This window comes from Equus asinus, chromosome 4 (assembly GCF_041296235.1).
Source record: "Equus asinus isolate D_3611 breed Donkey chromosome 4, EquAss-T2T_v2, whole genome shotgun sequence".
NCBI classification, from domain to species: Eukaryota; Metazoa; Chordata; class Mammalia; order Perissodactyla; family Equidae; genus Equus; species Equus asinus.
This window is the reverse complement of record NC_091793.1, coordinates 52,525,106-52,546,070: the sequence shown is the minus strand read 5'-3', so window position 1 is coordinate 52,546,070 and position 20,965 is coordinate 52,525,106. Positions and strand designations below refer to the sequence as shown.

The window sequence follows — 20,965 nt, the reverse complement described above, 5'->3', positions numbered from 1 at the left end:
AACCAACTATTGGTAATTCAACTTTCAAATTTAGAAAAGTCTAAGAAATCTGACTTAATATCTCACTCCCACTTGGGTTGTATATGAAAGAAAGGAAATTCTGCTGTAGGTAGACATCTTTGGAATGTCCCAGTCATAAAGAAATCCTTACTTATCTTGACAGAAAGCTTTTAATATGTTGATTTCTTCTTGTGCTAGAGAACTTTGATGAGTCACTGGTGACAGCAATTGCTATTTGTTTCTATCTTCTTGGTTAATTTCAGAGCACATTCAGAAAATGAAGGTACCTCTTTACCATCTGCCGACTCCTGTACCAGTCCTACTAAGATGGATTTATCATATAGTAAGACTGCTAAGCAGTGCCTAGAGGAGATATCTGGTAAGTGACCTGATTGACGGGTAGGTCAAACCTCAGAATTTTTGTAATCTCTATGTAAGTCTTTTTATTAAATCGTGTTTGTGCTATACTATTTTTCCTTAAGCATAAATGGACTGTGTACATTTCCTGCTTCAGAGATTCTTAGATATTTGGCTATTCCACTTGGGATGATCTCTTTGTTGCTCTGTAAAGAATTCTGTAAAGCATGGTAGTGCTTTCAGAGGCTGCGATTTTAAGTTTTCATTGCCCTCAGTCAAGTTGAATATAATCAGAGAAAACTTGGACAATCTTCTGTTGTTAATAAGGCAGACAATGAATATATTTGGAGATTTAAAAAATATTAAGGATCAGATGTCAATGTAAATTTTCCATGGCTGATCAAACTCTGTTTTGTCTCCAATCCTGTACTATTTAGAACATTTCTACATGGTGGCTCCAAATGTGTATTCTGGAAAAAAAATCTAATTGGGGAAATATTTCATTATATATAAATAATGTAAGAAAAAAAAGACATATACATGCCCCAGTTTGTCGTATTTTTAAGTGTAAAAACAGGATTCTCAGCTTTAGTCTAGTGTTTTTCCTAGGATCAAGATAAGCCTAGACATATATGGAAGGCCTTTGGGGTAATTTTATTATCTATAGGTCTGTATTTGTGAGGAACTAAGTAGGCTCTTAGCAAAATATACTGCTCCTAAGGGGAAAGAGAGTTTAAAAACATTTTATTTATTTCTAAGTAGAAGAATGCGTGGGAGTAGAGGTATGTCTGTTATTCCAATAAATCTCTGGCTTAGCCCTTGTATATTCCCAAGAAAAAAACTGAAAGAACTATGTAATTTAAAAAATTACTATAGTACTCCAAGGACTCAAAATATTGCTCTGAAGCTCATGAAAGTAACCGTATCGAGTTTGGGCATTAAGAAGCTTCTCCACTTCTTGAAACACTTTGGCAAGCATTAGCCATTACTGCAGTGTCCATCAGAGAATATTGACAACGACAGCACAACATCCCAAGGGTTCATTTCAGAATTACCATCAGTGGTATCATTAGGTACTATCATTAAGAGGTTTCCTGTGGAGATTACAATGGACCAGTGCAGGGTCGGGGTAGAAATGGTGATGCCAAGACATAAGTATGACGATGGTATTTGTAGATTTTTAAAATAATGGGACTAATGATGGCTTTCCCATAGCTCCAGATAGTCTCATGGTCAGAATGAAGATGTATATCTTATTGAGAATAGATATTTTTTAAACCTAGTGTGGCGTGAAATGCATACTCTTCACATATTTCTTTATTCATAAGTGTCTTCAATTAGTATCAATATGCCTATGAAATACTAGAGTTCAAACCTGTAGGAGAAAATGCATTTAGTACAGTCAGAATTCTAATTTTTATGTGAATTTCACCAAAGAACCTTGTTTTTCTGAAATTAATATATCAGTGAATATCTCTGATTGAATAAATAATCCATATTTCATTTTTTCTCCAGTTTCATATTCTATCCACCATTTGATCATTTTTTCATAGTTCCAGTTAATATTTTCATTTAACGTTCTGGTGTTTTTAGCAGAATACTTGAAAGTGAAATATAAACTAGACTTTAACATAATATATTAATTAAATGGATTTACTAGAAGGTATAATATTTTGTGACAATAATTATTTATATGGAATCATAGATTTGAGTCTATGAATTAGTTAGGAATTTAATAAAAGAAAGAAAATAGCAAATAAATGCTGAAATAAGGCTTCTCTGATTGTGTTATTCCTACTATGATTTGTTTAAAATTAACCTACAGTGGGGTAGTGAACATTTCTCCCAATGAAAACTTGAGATTTTGTGAAGAAAGATGATATGTATTTATGATTAATAAGCTTTAAATTGAGTACCGTAATCAGAGAAATCTGGATGAGAGTATACCTGCAGACCAGTGATGAGAGGAAGACTAGCTTACCCTGGCCTTTCTTCCAATGATCCTGTCTTCTAATCTCTCCTGAGCTACTTATTCTCATGGTCATACCCTAGATCTGGGCATCATCAGAATCTGCAAGCTCTCTATAATCTTACTTTCATGCACCCAATTCTCGATGATTACGACCTCTTACATTTTCAATGCTCTTCCTTTTGTTTCCTGACTCCACCAATGGTTCTACCAGGATTTCCAATTCATTAACCCCACCACCTTTTACTGACACTCAGCAAACTCTGCATACTCTTTCTTCCCTCCTTAATCAGCTGAATTCCTGTGGTAACTGAATGTAATTTTACTTTTGTATATACCCTTTACTCCTTCTCTCTCACTTCATTGTACTTTAATAAAATCACAGACCTGTCTACATTCAACTCTCCACCTGTTCCATACCAACAATGAATGAACCTGGAGAAAAATGCATCACGTGTTGATGTGATTCACCTTACATTCCTGACCACCAACCTCAAGTGAATATTTAATGCAGCTGAGCAATCATTCTATATTTCTCTGGTCCATTCACTCTTTTTTGTCTTTTTAAGAACTCTCTCAGGGCGTGTAATTCTGTCCTGCTCCCCAAGTCAAGTAACCTTAATGATATAGAACTTTTATGGAGTTAGGTTTTGTCAGAATAAGATCCATGTGTTGTGAATTTTTGAAGCCTATACAATTTGGAGAAGGCTGAAAATAATACAAAAACAAAAATATAAAATTACACACAGTGTTTAGGAAGGGGCTCAATCGAGTAAGGAGCTCTATATCTTAGGTACCACTGGCTTCATGGTCAGCATGCCTTGGTGTCCTGGTGTAGTTCTGCCTGACCATCCATCGCCCCATCTGCTGATAACAGTATTTGATTTTCTTTGGGGGAACTATAGCCCCGTCAGTCTCTGTTCATGTGATTCAAGTGAAATTGACCCAAGCAGATCCAATGAGAACAACCCATTCCCTTGACCGCACTGACTCTTTCAGGAAAGGACATGTGACCCCATTCAGTTCAATCAGAACTAATGAGAAACAGTCTTAGAACTTTTCTTAAGATGGTTAGGAAGGAGCCTGTTTTTCACTAGACCTGAAACTAATCAAAAGGAAACTTGGAATGCTGGCTGTCACTTTCACCCTCAAGAGAAACAAACATGGAGAAAACAGAACCTAAAGTAGGAGAGAATGAGCTCAAGGTCATTGTAGGAAATGTCTGACCCCCTGAACAAGCCATGTCTGAAACTCTTCCTCCCTCCTTCCCTGCACTTTTCTGTTATGTTACCTGGGGAAAATCCCTTTTTGTGCTTAAACAAATGTGAAAAGCATGCCTAGTGCATAACCCAAGAGATGCATGACACGTAAAGTTCTGTGATACTGTTAACGAGCAAACTTGAATGGTTCACACTGCAAAGCAGATTTGTTAGAGGGATTCTCTGAGTTAGCTAGGATGCTTAGCTGTTTATGTTTTCATCTATGCAGTAACTCACGTGAAGTTATAAAAAATTGTCTTTATGATTAAATGGTAGTCGAAGTTAAAAATGTAGTTTAATTGCAGTGTGAAGATAAGTATCATAAATGAAGATAAGTATCATAAACACTCAGTAAAATGGCATACTGGAGAAAACTCAAGACTTTTACAATCTGGAGACCTTATATCCCTCAGAAGTCTTCATGTATATCATTCAAGCTTCTTATAGTTTGTCATGTTCTTAAGGAGGAACCCAGTGATATTTACCTGATCTGATGATGATCGTTCTGTTAATTGTTACATACAGGTGAAATGCATTTTATAATTTGTGACTATGAGTGAGTGAGCTTCTTGCTTCTAGCCTCTCCTTTAAGATTCATGCCATGACCTCAATATTACAAGTCCAATTAAATTGACAGTTCCAATTTTACTGCTTTGGCTTGGGTCTTATTCTCACATTCATTGACAAAAAGCATTTGGCCTCAGAGACCATCTCTTTCATCAAGTGCCAAGAGATCCTGCCAAATAGAAAGTGAGCTTTATTTTCATTCCACTGGAATCATTCAAGAAGTTGTTATATTTTTCTCTCTACATAGGTTCACACTTGCCCTCTTTTCACATAAGACTCTCTACTAACATGTATAACATTTGTTTAATGCACTTTTTAACCTTTGTCTAGAATTTGTGTTCAACTGAAAGATGTTGGTAGACGCCAGGCTGACTCAGTATCAGCGAAGCTGGCGTGTCATTTGTAAAAAAGTAACAAAATAATTGGATGAATTCAGGAAATCATTTTAGAAGTGAGAATTTAGTTTAAACAGAAGGATAAGCTAACTTACTAGACTTTGTATTTAATAATGGGAAATTTCTGATATTTAAGATCTTTGTAAATTATCACTTAAGTTGCCTTTTGTTTGAATGTTTATAAAGATTAAGAAGATCAAATTTGGTTAACTGAAATCAGTTTAGATCTTTTACTTAAACGGCCACTGTATAATTATGTTTACTAAGAACTGAAAAGCATTCCTTTTCAGAACATTGTAGGAGTTGTGCTTTATGTGAAATCTTGGCAAAATTAGCGATTCATATTTTTCGTACTGATTGGGCTTATTTTTCTCCTATGTTCTGAGGCTTCCTCCTTCACCTTGTATAGCGTACATTTATATGTGAATACGAATAAGTATAAGTACACTCATGTGTGAACGTGCACCCAGAGCAAGCAGAGATAGCTGCCTCTCAAAAGGCTCTAAGTAGGTCCCCTGCTCTTGTTCAGGGTAAACCTATGGACTGATGCAGTTTCAGGGAAGAAGCTACTGTAACTACAATTTGGCAGTGGTATCTTTAAACAGAGAAACAAACAAAAATACCCTTTTGATGTTTTCTCCGTTAAGGTTATTTCTTCAAAATAACCAGCCCCTCCTTACTGGCTCCATTGGACTTAGCCCACCCCTTCCTGGGTTTACCTCTGGAGAAGGATTTTATTTCCTGCCCCATCAAATCAGGGTGGACCATGTCATTTGATTTGATTTGACCAAGAAAATGTGAGTGGAAAAATGACATGGGCCCTTCTTTAGTAGAAGCTCTAAGAGCCATTGCTTGGATCTCTCATCTCTTTTCTCCCTGTCATGAGATCGACGTGTCCCTGACTAGCATTGCTCGTTCTGCATGGGTCTTAGTAGAAAGTGTACTTGTATAGTAAGGTATACTTTAAGGATCAGAGTTGCAGCCAACACAGAGTGGACATTAATGGGAGCAAAAGTGCCTCTTTATTTTTGTAAGCCACTGAAATTTCTAAGTCATTTGTAAATTAACATAACTTAGTCTAAGCCAAAATTCCTCAATCTTGGCACTATCGACATTATAGTCTGCATAAATCCTTGTTGTGGGGGGCTGTCCTGTCATTGTAGGATGTTTAGCAGCATCATTAGCCTCTGGCCATTAGGATGTTTAGCAGCATCATTAGCCTCTGGCCATTAGATGTCAGAAGCACCACATATCCCCCATTATGACAAGCAAAAGTATCTACCAATATTGCTGAATGTCCCGTAAGAGGGACCCAGTTAAAAAGATCACCCCCAATTGAAAACCACTAGTCTCAGCCTAGTAGCTCTCACAGTGGGGTCCCAGAGCCAACAGTATCTGCATCACCAGGGAATATGCTAGAAATGCAAAATCTCAAGCCCCCTTCACACCTACCGAATGAGGAGGGGTGGGGCTGGGGCCTAGCAAGCTATATTTTAATAAGCCCTCTGAGAAGTTCTCAACATGCAAGTCTGAAAACCACCAATCTAAGCTGACTGGTACACAAGCACCTTTGTATAAGGAGAGGGCATAGTAACTGTTTTCACATAAAATACGCATAAGTTTAACTCTTTATCATCTAAAGGATAAGAATTCCGTTTTTTGCGAATCTGTGAGATTTAGAGTATGCTACAATATACTAGTATAACAAAAGTCAAACAAGTTGAAGTTTTATAACTTCAACAAATTTACTCTGGTCTCATACCCTGGTCATTCACTGGGTCACAATAACTCAAAATGAAGGAAAAAAATGTTCTGCTTAGGAATCCAAAGTATTTTAAAAAGTGCTTTACACACACACATTATTATTTTAGTAAAATAATAGTCAGTTTCTATGGTTCAATATTTGTACCCTCATTTTATTTAAGCACATATAAACGCTATTTTTAAAGCATGAGGAACTGAGAATCAGTATTCACAGTTCACAGGTTTATTTGCTTGTTTAATTGCAAACTTCTTATCAGGAATAATTACTGTTCTTTCCATCTAATTCCCTTTTACGTGTCTGTGTAAAATGGATCCTGCTATGCTCCGCTTTTGATCCTAGGCATAAGGAATAATTAACCATGCACAGTAGGTTGTCACCATATGTAAAGATACAGGCAATGTATATTATAATGCTATTTTACATCGTTGAGAGATCCAGCATTTCCTCTAGCTGAGGTTAGCAATATGAGGTGAAAAATCAGAATTAATTTGATACTAGCTCAGAAAATGATAGGGATTTGTATATCGATTTGAATGACACAATTAAATATTTCTATGTGTTTGTCCACTTTCCCTCTTATAATAAGGAATGTCATGGGCAGAAAACCTCAGAAGTTTTCCTTGATACTCTTCTCATAAGCTCACAGTGGTACACGTGGTCTCTCCTATATCTTCTAGGTGTTTTAAAAGTTTTCCTAAAATCAGAATTTCAGGGTGGTGGTGTAGCGTACATAACCAGTACAAGATAAATACAAGAAATTTATCATTTAGGTTTTCTGTTTTTTATCAAAATATTAAAAATAAAGAGATTATTATGCGGGAATAGGTTTATGGAATAGACTAGGAAAATGCTCAATATCAAAAATCATAATGTACATTTTACGTTTTTTTTGTCACATCATTATGTTCTACATACTTGGCCATCAACTTTCAATTATAAGCTTTGAGTGAAAATATTCCTTCTCAAAGGGAAAAAAACCGAGGTTTTTTTTTTTTTTTGCATTTTTTACAGGAAGAAATCTTGATTTTTATTGTCCAATTAGCATTTCACTAAATAGCTTCAGAATAAAAAGCCCTTGAATTTGTTCCTTAGAAGATGAAATGAAGTCTTTCCCTTTAAAAGCATATCTGTCAGCCGGTGGAGTGTCATGCTCTGTTTTTTAGGTCCTTTACACTCTTGAATTTGATTTGTGCTTTTACAGCACAAATCCCAACATTCAGAAGACAGATCTGCCTGCTTCAGCTGCCTGCAGCTACAGAGAATTAGTCCGTCATTCTCCGGTGTCGAGGAGTGTGTGTGTGTGAGCGTGTGTGTGTCCGTGTGTGTCCGTATCTGAGGTGCGGTGGCTGAGAGTGATGTAAATGTGTTTAGGGTTAATAGGGTAGCATCTTATTCAGGCTTGGCTTTGAAACCTGTGGCATTCCAGGCTGGACAGCAGCTTCCGCGCCTCAGTTTCAATTTAGCAGGATGTTTGCTGCCATGGCAGCCAGCAGCATTCACTGCAGCAACAAGGAAGAGCCATAGAGCAGAGAATGCAGGTGGAATACTAACACGCCAGAGGCTCGCGCGGGGCTGGGCTTCCGCGCTTAATTTCTGCTCCTACGGGGCTCTGATGCGGAGGTTGCACATGCTGCACCGTGTCAGCTCATCTAGAGTCCAGGGCTGCAGACCTAGATCAGCGAAGGGCTGGTGAGAGGCAAAGAAAAAAAAAGCGAGAGACATCACTGGTGCTTCACTACCTTGCGTTTGGCAACACAGAAGCAATAGAGAGAAATGTGGACCCATCGCCCTGCTGAGACATGTGATTGGATGAAGACGGGGAAACGTAGTTGGCTTCCTGTGCTACTTTTCAGCTGGAGCAGTGTCTTTGGTGAACTCTTTTCTGCTTCACGTAGATTCAAGCAAAATGTTTGTAAGTACTGCTGATCAGGGAAATGATGTGGCAGGCTAAATGGTGGGCAACTAATTAAATGTCCTATAGCTACAGAATCGTAGGTGAATGTTTGAGCCTGCCTGGGCTTTTACTGAAGTGCATGTGTTAATTAAAACCAAAAGGGCCAGTTGCTGTCTCAGTGTAAAAAGACAGTATGAAGTCCACTTGATGAGAAGAAGGCGCTGGAATTGCCATGCAGCGGCCAGCTGAACTCTCCGTGTTTCGGAGCAAAGAAGTAAGGAGAAAGGGAGCTGGCCTGCAGAAACAAAAGTCTCTAACCAATCTTTCCCTCGCCAGTGAGGGGGAGAGGAGACCCACTGTGCGCATTTCCAACTGGTTTGGGAATGCAGCAAAGGCCAGCCAGAGAGAATCCACCTATGCAGAGAGGCGCTCGCTGTCCCGATTCCTCTCGCGCTCTGTGCAGTCCCTGTACCACACCAGTGGCCCAGGGGCCTGGAACCTGCTGCCTGCCAGCCGGTCAGGCACTGAGGGCTTAGAGGACTGGTCTTCCAGAAGAGGCTTCGACGGTGAGAGTGATGAAGATAGCAGGTCTGAAGATGAAAATGTGTCCTCCCAGCCAAGCAGCATCAGTAGGAGCTGGGCGGAAGAGGAGGGGGAAAGCTGCCTGCGGGAAGGCACGGCTCATCTGGACGAGGATGTGATCCTTACAATGCTAGGCGATCTGGAACAGGCGCTTTACACAGACTTGTTAGGTAAGTTGAGTGTGCTCCTAAAATGAGGATGGGATTTTAAGAAGCTGCGCATGTGCATTAGCCAAATATCTTCCGTTCTTCCAACTATTTTTTAAAACTATATTTACTCAAAAAACTTAAATTTCTTGTTTCTTGAAATTATTTTCTTTGTAAAGCTGAGCTAAAAGAACCATCGTAAAGTCTATTTGGAGAAAGTAAAGAGCAGCAATCCACCCTGGGCACTGTTGGCCTGGTATCCAGTACATTCTAGATGTCCATAAATAAGAGTTACCGTTTTAAAACTCCAAATGTGTATTTTACTTAGTCATTAATGGAGCCTATTTATTCAACTTCCCTCAAGGTGACCTCACCACGGATATGGAAGGAAGAATGAGGGGCCTTGTGGGTAAATTTTCTGTCTAGTCAAGTTTTTTCTGCTGCCTCAGTGGTACTCAAATGGCTGGCCCTTGTTTTCGCCTCAGTGACAAGTACTGTGCATTCTTATAACACTTTCAGAAATGCAGAGGCCTCTTCTGACAGCTTTACTCACAAACATTTTTTTGGTGTTTGGTGTGTACATTATAACTATTTAACCTACTATGTAGATGACTGTGGACTGTTTTTATACTTCACAGAGTAGGCCTTTTTGATGACATGATGCTCAGTAGTAACTTCTGACATAATCTTTCATTAACTAGATATGAAAAAGTCAGAGGAAATTCTTCAGTTTTGTGATTAAACTTTGTCAACTTTGCTGCCTGCCTAAATAGCTAAATTGTACATGTTTTAATTGTTTATATCTAAATTCAGTGTTCGGTTGAAGCATATTTACAACATACAGTCCCTTCTTCAAAAATCCATTGGTATTAAACCATTGACCGCATCATATTTATGTCAGTTTGTATTTCCACAAAGGATTTCATACAGAACTCCTTAAATATGAAAGATTTAACCCTGAGCAGTGATCTCTTTGTTTCTGATTCATACAACTGGTGCTAAATATAGGTTTGTTTTTATTCTCCATGTAGATCCTCCTGTTACAAGATGTTTTATGAGTTTTTCTGGCATCTTAGTGAACCAGCTTTAGAAGAAGAAATCTTAGAGGGACAGCAAGGGCAAATATTGCCCGATTTTTCATGTCAGCTTGGCTTTAAAGAGTCAAGTTGTGGGAATAGTGATTTCTGAATTTGAATACACCAGGTGCTCAGACACTGAAGATTTACTTCTTCACCATTGTGTGATTTCTGTGATGAGCTGCTTCTTATAAAAGATCTGTATGCAGTACAAAGGCAAGAGAGGGAGTCTTAATCCTTATGAAGGTTTTTCTTTTTTTGGTCCTCCAGAACTGTAGAATCAAGCAGTATTCATCTTTTGCCTGTAGAATGGTAGCACTTATCTTGTTCTAAGCACCTCTTATGTAAGTCTTTTCAAAGATATGCACAGAGTGCAGTCCCCTGACAGTATTTGCTGGTTTCTCTGTCAAATTATAGCATGCTGTGGGCGGGTGTATGTATGACACATGCCTTTTTGTGCATAAATAACTTGGAGCATTACTGTCAGAGGGTAATCTCTCAACAGAAGTCTGTGTGTTCCATGGTTTTTAAACTGAGCATCTGCTTATTGTATTTATGGAATTATTCTCTTTAAGGCTTTTATTTTCACTTATGCCAGTATTCAAAAATGCAAGTGAGAAAGTAAGAGGAAGAGTTTATTCAAATAGCTGCTATGAATAATCATATCAGGATAATGAAGCATTCCAATGCAATTCCCTCAGTAATGATGCGTGTTAGGTTGGTGAATATGTCCACGCCCAGAGCACACAGGAATTTCAGGATTTCTGCCACGTGCTTGACTAGGTTCTGCTTCTGGCTCAAAATGGCCTCTTCCAAGTTAGTTTTAGGCAGGGTTTCTTGAGTTCAACTCTTTACTCTTGGATATCTTTAATCAGACAGACTAGGGCCTGTGCTATAACTATATAGGAGAATATTTAAAAGATAACTATAAAGCTGTTAGCCATATTTTGCTATTTTCCCCCCAAAGTGTCTGGTTTAACCAGATGACTTGAAAATTTTCCATCCAAGTCACTGTTGGGGTCCTTCACAAAATTAGGGTTATTTCTCAAAATAAATCAGGCAGCTGTATTCTCATTAATAACATTTATAATGTGGATGATGTAGAGGACCTAATTCTCTGTGAATCAGGTTCATTCATATGTAATTTGATTTCCTATTAAAAGATGACAGTGCCGACGGTGTTAATTACAATGTGTTTAATTAAAGCCTAAAAAGTAAGAGCAGGACCTCAAGATTAAATGGTCCGTCTGCCACTAAGTAAAAATGCAGAAACACCAAATTGAGCCTGTTACTCTGTGCCCTGCTCATAGAGGAGACCTTATGAGCAGTGAGAAAGCAGTTTACACCAATTTTAAAAACTCAAAGCAAATTGCAGACTATGCTGTTCTGGAAAATGTGTGTCAGCCCTTACTATCCTGTCTGACTCTTAGGAGCCTTCTTTCAGGAATGATTGTTAGCTTTGAGATTATGGAAGTGAGAGAGGATATAGCATTTTTGTGACTAAATAAATTTCTTGTGTGCATTTTCCTGCTAACTTTTATTTGTTACTAAATTTTTCATTTTATTTGTGCTTTCACATTTGGCCTTTTCAATTGCCATTCAGTCCCCACCCCTAATCCTCCAGACATCATTTGGATACAGATTTACAGGATATTGCAGACTTGTGCAATCCTTAGGGGGTTTGTAAGTGCATTTAATTTTACCTTGCCTTTTGTGGGTCATTGAGAACATTTACTGCAATAAATTTTGATCTGGCTATTATCTTTCATGACATGAATGAGGCAGCAATTACGTTTTGCTCAGTAAGTGCTGGAAAGAAAAAGTCCATTTGTCTGATTGTCATGAGTGGATATCATGATGAGAAAAACCAAAGGAGGGAAGGAGGTTATGGTTTTGAAACTTAAGGGAAGCTATGTAAACAAATGATGAATTCAAATGGAAAAACGAAGGATGTAAGATGCCTGTTGGATTGAAAGAAGGAAATTTAAAGATTGAAGATGTGAAAAACTAGTTAGTAAAATGGGATGACTCAAAAATACGATGTTCTTAAAGCTTATATGAAACAACATATTGGGGCTGGCCTGGTGGTATAGTGTCGGTCCATGTGCTCTGCTGCAGCAGCTGAGGGTTCAGATCCCAGGCATGGAACTCTACACCGTTCATCAAGCCATGCTGTGGCAGCATCCCACATACAAAATGGAGGTATATTGGCACAGATGTTAACTCAGGGCCAATCTTCCTTATGAAAAAGGGGGTAAAACCCCCCACATATTGAAAGTAATTCAAATATCAATATTATTAATATTACGCCAGTTGGCAAATGGTTAAGATGCAGCTTAATTACAACATAAAAGCTCTTCCGGAGGGAAGGGGGTCAAGGATAGGAGACATGTAATGGTATATTCTAGAACTTGTGTAAGGTGAATGACTTGCATGCCCTCCTCCCTCCAAAAAAGGCAATTTCAACACTTTCCTTCTTTAAGTCTTCTCATCTCTTACCATCACTTAGAATCTTTCTACACTGTATGAAATCTTAGACACTGAGTATTGGCTCTAATGCTTCTCCACTTTTGTCTCCTTCTTCACTCTTTCTTTTGCCCACTTGAGTAAAATCTCTCTTCAATTCTGCCTTTCCTATGACTGTAATGATACATGTTTTTCTGCCCTTTAAGATTGTCCCTGCAAAACTCTCCTTTTTCTTCAGGGTTCTTACCAGATTATTTAGAAGTGAAAGGTAGACATCTTTCTAGCCATTTCTTAAATATGCTGTGTCATACTAATGAGGAGAAGGATGGGAAGAATTTCCAGGGAGAATATGATCAAAGTCTTAAGGGTTATTAACAGTTCTGAATTTTAAAAGAATGTTAATCTATAGGGTTAGAGTTTGCAAGACTTGAGTTAGTGTAGGAAAAGTTTATGCTGCGTGCGTGAGGGCACAACATGTCTTCTTCTATTTCTTAAAAATATAAGGAAGTTTTTCATTACTTTCTAAGTTTGAAATAATCCTATTATTAAGCATATTTTAATCATTCAAATAATTTTTGAATTAAAAGGAAGAGATTTACAGACTGGCAGCAGAATGGTGGTTGTTTTGGTACTCATCCAAGATGAGGAATCATGAACAATGAAGTCACGTTTGGCTGAAGAAGAAAATAAAGAAATTGGCAGTTGTTTTCCAATATTTGAGTGGCTGCCATGGTAAAGATAGTGTAAAGTTGTTCAGTTGGTTTCAGAGCCACTGAGACTACTGGGTGGAAACTAAAGGGGGGCAAATTATTACTCATCCTCAGAAATGTTTTCACAATTAGACCTGATACTGCAGAGGAGAAGAAGTCTTCCCAGTCTTAGTGGTTTCAGGCAGAGGCCCATAGCCACCTCCCAAGTGAGACAGAGATGAGTTTCCTCATTGGGTAAGAGGTAAGGAAAGACAATCTCTGAAATCCCCACCAACTCTGTGAATATATTATAAATGTTAACTGGGTGCATTTGTTGTATATTTTTAAAAGTCTGGCATGAATGCCATGGAAGAAAATTAACAGGTTGAATATCTACCCATAGTCTTAAAACAGATTGTAGATATGCATCTTGACATGTCTGTGTGACAATTTTCATACTGGAATTTAATGTAAGCTACTTTTCTACCTTCACTTTTCCTTCTCTTTTCTTTTCCTTTCATCCCTTTGCCACTCCCTTCTCTTCCTTAACACCTTCTTCCTTTGCCTTCCTCTTCCTCCCTCTCTTTCCCATAGCTTCTCTCCCCTTCATCCTTCCAGTCCCCTTCTTCCCCTCCTTCCTTCTTTTCTTCTTTTCTCTTTCTTATTAAAATTTCTCATCACTGGATATCCTCCTGAGCCTGAATTGAACAGAATAAAGGCTATGCTTCCTCCTCTGTCTTTCCACGTTCTTTTTGTTATCCAGATGCACCAGCTTCAAATGGCCACTGGCCTTGGAAGTATTACATGGCCCTAAACAAAATGGTGTAATGGCACCCGTGCCCCAAAATGATAGGTAGTGATTATGTAAGGCCAGCATTTGTCGCACTGGCAGAGCTGTTTGTTTCATGCCCGTTAGACACATTCTGAGTTCAGATGCCTGGGACTTTACCGGAAATCTAGTGTCACATGTGGGTGTTTTGGTTCCCTGTAGAAAGTGGAGGAATAATTAAAAATAAAGCTATCCCTTGTTGTGAATCTTGGTCCATGAGTCTAATAAAATAAAAAACTTCAAAAGATATTGCGTCTCTAAAAAAAGTCCTCTCTTATTCCCCAGAGTCCAAATATATACTTGCTACTTAAGTCAAGTTTATCTCAACTATTCTGAGTACACTTTGAAACAGATAATTACAGAAATAATTAGGATCCAAATAATTTCAGATTTTTAAATTAAGTTCAGAAACATGGAGTACTGAACAGTATATTTCCAAATGACTCTTTCATTTTTAATGATTAAGGTTATAGTCCAACAAAGTATTACTGTATTATCACCACTTCAAATTATTACTTGTAGTATTAAATTTGTTTCTATTCACATTTTATTGGTAGAAAGAACAATTATAATTTTCAGCTGATAATAATCATTTGGAATTTCCTACCTATAATTTTCGTTTTCAGAAAAATAATTTATATTACTTATATTATGCATATAGTTATTCTCAGGACAGTAAATGACATGAATAACAAACTTATAATTATATTACTTTTCTAGGTGAAGACCCTGAAACAAGAAGAATGAGAACAGTTAAAAACATAGCAGATTTGAGGCAAAATTTAGAAGAAACTATGTCCAGTCTTCGTGGGACCCAGATAAGCCACAGGTTTTTCTCAATTCTATATATCACTGGGCCAGTAAAGAAAAAAATTGCAATCAAGCACTTAACTTCTCAGAATGATAGAGAAGGAATTTTAGTTTTCCCTTACTGTTTTCTCATTTCAATTTTACATGACAATCAACTGGTGACTTCTCAGCATATACCAGGGACTTGTTTCTCCTATCCATCTCTTCTTCGATATAGTTTCCCATTTGAACTGAATTAGCTACTGAAACCACCACCATCACTGCTAAGTCGTTTTCATGCCTGCCTAAAGAAGGAACAATGGCAGAAGTTGCAGTTGAAAAGCATCTGAGGAGGGGTGGTAGAGAGACTTTCAAGCATAATTGTAGTTAACTTCCAGAATAGTTCTGGGAAGAACTATTCTTCTGTGTTAAATTAAGCATTTATTGAGAATGTGAAACAGTATTTTGCTTTATCTAAAATGTTATAATGGCCTTTCTTTTGAAAGCAAAAATGCAAAAAACCTGCAAACGAATGCCCCCTCCTACATTTTGATATCTGCAGAGGTGTTTAGAATCTCAAAATGAGTGTATAATTTGGCTTTCATGAAAATGACATCCTTCTAAGAAACGGCTCTCAACTCTAGGCTTTTTTCTTCATGCATCCTTGGTCTGTGGCCCCAGGAGAACCAGAGTATAGTTATTTCTGCATTTTATTTGACAGCACCCTGGAGACAACATTTGACAGCACTGTGACAACGGAAGTGAATGGAAGGACCATACCTAACTTGACGGGTCGACCCACTCCCATGACCTGGAGGTTGGGCCAGGCGTGTCCTCGACTTCAGGCTGGAGATGCTCCCTCCCTGGGTGCTGGCTACCCTCGCAGCGGTACCAGTCGATTCATCCACACAGACCCCTCAAGGTTCATGTACACAACACCTCTCCGTCGAGCTGCTGTCTCTCGGCTGGGAAACATGTCACAGATTGACATGAGTGAGAAAGCAAGCAGTGACCTGGACATGTCTGCTGAAGTTGATGTTGGCGGATATATGAGTGATGGTGATATTCTTGGGAAAAGTCTCAGGACGGATGACATCAACAGTGGGTAAGTGGCCCTGGATCCAGATCTCTAACAGAACTGTGTGAAGAGGAGGGGTGGTCTACTAAAATGCGTTAGCCGCAAAAAGGGCGTAGAAGTTGGTTCACAAAGTCATTAGAAAATGTGACAAATCTAAGGTTATTTGGGAGATATTTCAGGCCCTCTCCTCTGTTCCGTCATAAAAAGTAAAATATCCAAAGTTTCTATAAAATCTTTTTATTATAAGCCATTAAACTTTTCTCTTGTTATAAGTTTAGAGAAACATATATGCCCTGTGTTTTTCAGAGTGATTTTCACATGCTTCTTCAATAACAGATTCTGTAGTGAAGGACATGGAAGGAGAGAGGGAGTTTTGCTGAGCTGCTGGGTTTTTTTGTTTTTTTTTTTTTGGCTTGTCAAAGCTGCCTGTAACTGCTTTAAGGAACAAATATTTTCTAGCATTCTTCAATTATGCACCTCCAATCTATTTTGAGGAAAAATCATTTTAGAGTTAGAAGTTTCAATCTATTTCTTCTTTTTTGATGGTATCACATTTTTTTTTTTTATGGTGGCTCCTGTTTTCCTTCTGTTTCCTATTACATTCCAAAAAATGTTGTGATTATAAAACTCTTAAAGTATCTTGACAATTTGGAATATTTAGTACTATCTGAGGATGAGCCCTAATGAAGTCAATAGGACATTCTATTAAAACTAGTCCTATCAGTAATTGTAATTGCTCTTTTGAACATGTCTTATTACCTATTTCACTCCTGTTAAGTGCTTTAAAGATATTAATTCATTTAAGCCCCCCACCATCGCCAACCCTTATGAGGCGAGTATTATCATACCTGTTTCATAGGTAAGGAAACTTATCCCCGTTGGCCCCAATTGCTCAATGCTAAGGAAAGGCCAGCCTTGCATTCGAGCTCAGATATGTCTGATTTCAAAATCCAGGCTCTGTAATGTGAAGAAAAGCTTCCCAATTAACTTTATATTTTCCACATGAGTCTAGGTTTTGACCTGTTCTTTGTCCATACGCATCTGAGAGGACCAGTGTCAGATGTCATTCTTCTATATGAATAACCTTTCCTGACTTCATTCATGAAAAGCCTGTTTGAATGGTGACAAGACCTTAAAAAGTACAAAAGAGATTTTGATCAGATCCATAGCTTTGTCTGATATCCTGACATTCACCAGTCCATTCCTGGTTGCCACCCTGCCTGAGTTTCCAACAATTTAGAATTAGGGAGACAGATTATGGTTGATTAGGGTAGGAAGCAGTCGAGTTAGCCCAGACTCAGAGGGCCTAATTTAAGTCTTTTTCTACCATTTGCTATCTGTGGACTCCTTGAGAGCTTAACTCACCCGAATTCTTTTTTGTCATCTGTAATAATGATAACATTGCAGAATCTTCACAAAATTGTTAGGAATGAAGGAAATAACCCACACAATCGTATTTAGCATAAGGCCTGTTGCAATATAAGTCTTAAGTAAATTCATCATCATCAGCACAATTACGTTTATTATCATTAATAGCCTTTAACCTAATGATTAATAACCTAATAATCATAGAGTGTGATCTCATATAGGAGATATTAGAAATTGTGGGAGGCATGAGGACTCCTGGGAAAAGAATAGAGAGAGAAGAGGGATCATGAGCTGAATTGTGTACGTATGTATTTATCTGAACAATATTTGTCGAGTTCATCCAATGTGTCAAGCAACCTTCTAGGCACTGTGTGTGCAGTGGTGAAGAATATCGACACAGGGCCTGCCCACATGCGACTCACATGCTAGTGTTTTCATGTTTTTATAGGTGCTTATTTATTCAATAAATGAAGAGCAATATATACATATATGTGTGTAAGTGTGTGTGTAAACCTTCTTAGGTAAGTAGTTTTTTTAAAGGCATTTGGGGGGGAGGGAGGAGGAAGATTGGCCCTGCACCAACATCTGTTTCCAATCCTCCCCCATTTGCTTGAAGAAGATTGTCCCTGAGCTAACATCCATGCCAATCTTCCCCTATTTCATATGTGGGACGCTGCCATTGCATGGCCTGATGAGTGGTGTGTAGGTCCACGCCTGGGATCCAAACCCGTGAATCCCAAGCCACCGAAGTGGAGCACGTGAACCCAACTACTATGCCGCCGGGCCAACCTCTAAAGGCATTTTTTTTAAACTGGGTTCTGCATATGGTAATATATATTATAGGCATACCTATACTCAGAAGCATTTTGTATTTTCCAAGACTCTAGCTGTATTAGTTAACACTAACTTCTGTAACAGAAATTTCAAAGTCCCAGTAATTTAACACAAAGAAGGTCATTCCTCCTTCACGTAAAATCCTCACTGGTGTTTCTGACCTTCAGTTGGGGAATGTGCACCATATAGTCTTTTAGAGACTAAGGTGAATGGTAGGTGATTCTGCTATTATCCAACCAAGTTTAGAATGTCACCCTGGGCATTGATATTCAACAGGCAGATGGCAAAAGAGAGGAAGAACCCTAGTGTAAGAACATTTCGTGAGTACATTTTAGGCCTGGAAGTGGTGCATATGACTTCTACCACTTTCCCTTACCCAGAACAGCTGCATGGTCACATCTAACTGTAAGTGGGGCCAGGAACTATGGTTCAGCTGTGTGCCCAGGAGGTAGAGGAAGTTGGTTTGATGAGAGCTAGCTAGTCTGCTGAACTCACAAATGAGAAAAAACAAGTACTATTATATCCTTTTTCCTTCTTGCTTGTTTCATTCCTCAGTGGAAACTCAATTCAGACTTCTGTTCTCCATTTTTGTTCCCTATCTGTCTTTCAAATAAAGTCTTGGATAGCTCCACGAATAAGTCCATTAAATATGCACCAATGGTCTACATGTTTTATGTTGACCAACAAAGTCATTCATATTCAGTATCTAAAATAGAAGAAGGAAAAAAACACAAAGTAAAAATAACACAAATCCTGTATAAAAACTTCCTCTGGTGATATTTACCTGCTTGGCCTTATACATTTTCTTTTTCCCCTGGTAGAGTTCAAGACACTGAAATTTAAAGAATGACTTACAGTTCTGTTCCCTGAGTGGAAGGTGACTAGACATGGTGAGCGGGCAATGTGGCTGGTCCCAGCTCAGGTGTGTTTGGGAAGATAGAGGATGGAAGACATACAGGATGTGCTGTATGTCTTCGTTGTCACCAGTGTACATAGTGTGTCGTTGCTGGCATTTGTAGAACTGCCTGATGTCTCAGCCTAGAATTAAAAAGTCGAAAGACTAGAGGGCTGGCGACATCCCCGGGTAATTTTAATTTGATACGATTTCCTTTAAGTAAGAAACAAAGGCATAGAGATGTCTGTGCTACAACTCATGAAAAAACTGTCACAAAGTTAACTTTCTGTTCCCAATTTTTAAAAGTATGTTTTAGTGATTAAAAGGACAAAGGCTCAAAAGACAGAGTAATGAATTAAGATGTTTAATATAGGAATTTTTTCTCATGTAACCACAAGGAATGTCATGAAGTAAATGGGAATGGAGTTTCATTTTTTCATGTACTTTAGGGAGAACTCAGAAAATTAATCAACATTCTGAGAATTCAAAATTTCTTGAAGCATACAAAGGCTTATCTCTTTCTTCTCTCTTTAAAATTAGTTTAAACACTTGGGGCTGTGAATCTGCCAGTAATTAGGAATTAGTCCGAGGAGGGCCTCTTACTTATAATAAGTCTCTTTGAAAAAGTCTCCATTTATGAAGCAGAAAAGAAACACTGTAAAATTAGGGGGAAGTTACATATTTTAATTGGATGGAAATTAAAGTTATCTGCAGGTGTCACAGTGATAAACAGTTGGGCCAAAATATAGCGTAAAACTCTACTTTAAGTGACATGACCCAAACACAAGGTGATTCAGTTCTGAGGAATGAAATTTTAGAAAGCGGTGGTGGATATTTTAATCCTGCTTCTCTTCACTCCTCCCTTAATTCTCCTTTCATAAACTTTGTGGTGACTGAAGCATCCACAACACTGGAAAGGGCAGGGTTGTCTGAGTTGGGTTAAAAGGATCTGCACAGAAACCACAGATTTCTAATCTTAACGCTTCTACTTATTTCATATTCAAGCTATGAGAGTTATTTTTAGTGAGTAGAAATTCTAATGGAAAAATAACTTGTAATACTAGCCAATACATATAGCACTCACTATGTGCTAGGCAATGTCCTATGCCTCTTACATACAAGAACTCACTTATATCTCACCATAACTACGAAGAGTAAGTGTATCGTTACTATCTCCATTTTGCAGATGAAGCCTCTGAGGCAGAGATAATTTCAGTGACTTGTCTGAGTCCACACAGCTCGTAAGTAGCAATGCTGGACTTGAACCTAAGCAGTTTGGCTCCAGGCTGCACCTTTAACCATCATGACATACTGACCCTGTGAGATTGTCCACACATCTCTCTGTGCACATTTCTCTCTGAGAAGTTGATTTTTTACAAGCACACGTAACAGAGCTTCACCGCGACCATTCACTGTTAGTGGTTTTCTTAGCTAGCACCTTTGATCTAGGGGCCAATTCTTAGTATTATCTAGGCTCGTTTAAAGGAAGATGCTAAACTGGAGTTCCTTTGAAGTTAAAAAAAAAACACAACATTTTAGATGCCCTGTGTTTTCATGTCTTTAAAAAATAGCTAATTATAGCACACAGTGGCCAATAGGAGATGTTGAATGTAAAGACATAGAATTCTAGGAAGATATGGTGGAAGCAGAGGTTTTGAATCTTCCCAAATCTCCACAAAAACAGACAAAGCAACTAGATAGGAAAGCCAAAAAAATGATCATTATTTACACAAAAAAGATGGTGACAAGGTATCATCTCAAACCTCAAGTATAAGCAACTGGAGACAATCAGCCAAGAGTCGAAGGACCAGCCTGGAATCGGTATCTGTAGAAGAAGAAACAGGGTAGCAGTGGTGCATCTGATAACACTGAGAACAGAAGAGCCCCAGAATAGGCCAGAGAAACTGACAGGGACTGGTCTGAAGACAGCAGCTGAAGCTGGGATGGCTTTTGACACTTGACCAGCCAGGGAGAGTAAGCACCCGAGGTGGTGACTGAAGGGAATGG

At 38.3% G+C, this 20,965-nt stretch overlaps 1 protein-coding gene across 8 annotated transcripts in view; it reads left to right on the top strand.

The window, feature by feature from the left end:
• NAV3 (neuron navigator 3) overlaps nucleotides 1-20,965 on the top strand; it is a 775,925-nt gene that overhangs the window by 617,801 nt on the left and 137,159 nt on the right. For 7 of the 8 annotated variants that reach the window (XM_070507275.1, XM_070507277.1, XM_070507276.1 and 4 more), the window contains 3 exons: nucleotides 264-379; nucleotides 14,715-14,823; nucleotides 15,505-15,888. In XM_070507275.1, the coding sequence (XP_070363376.1) occupies nucleotides 264-379; nucleotides 14,715-14,823; nucleotides 15,505-15,888 (609 nt within the window). Of the gene's footprint in view, nucleotides 1-263; nucleotides 380-7,907; nucleotides 8,959-14,714; nucleotides 14,824-15,504; nucleotides 15,889-20,965 lie in introns of those variants that run through there. The other variant, XM_044747535.2, reaches the window with a different exon arrangement.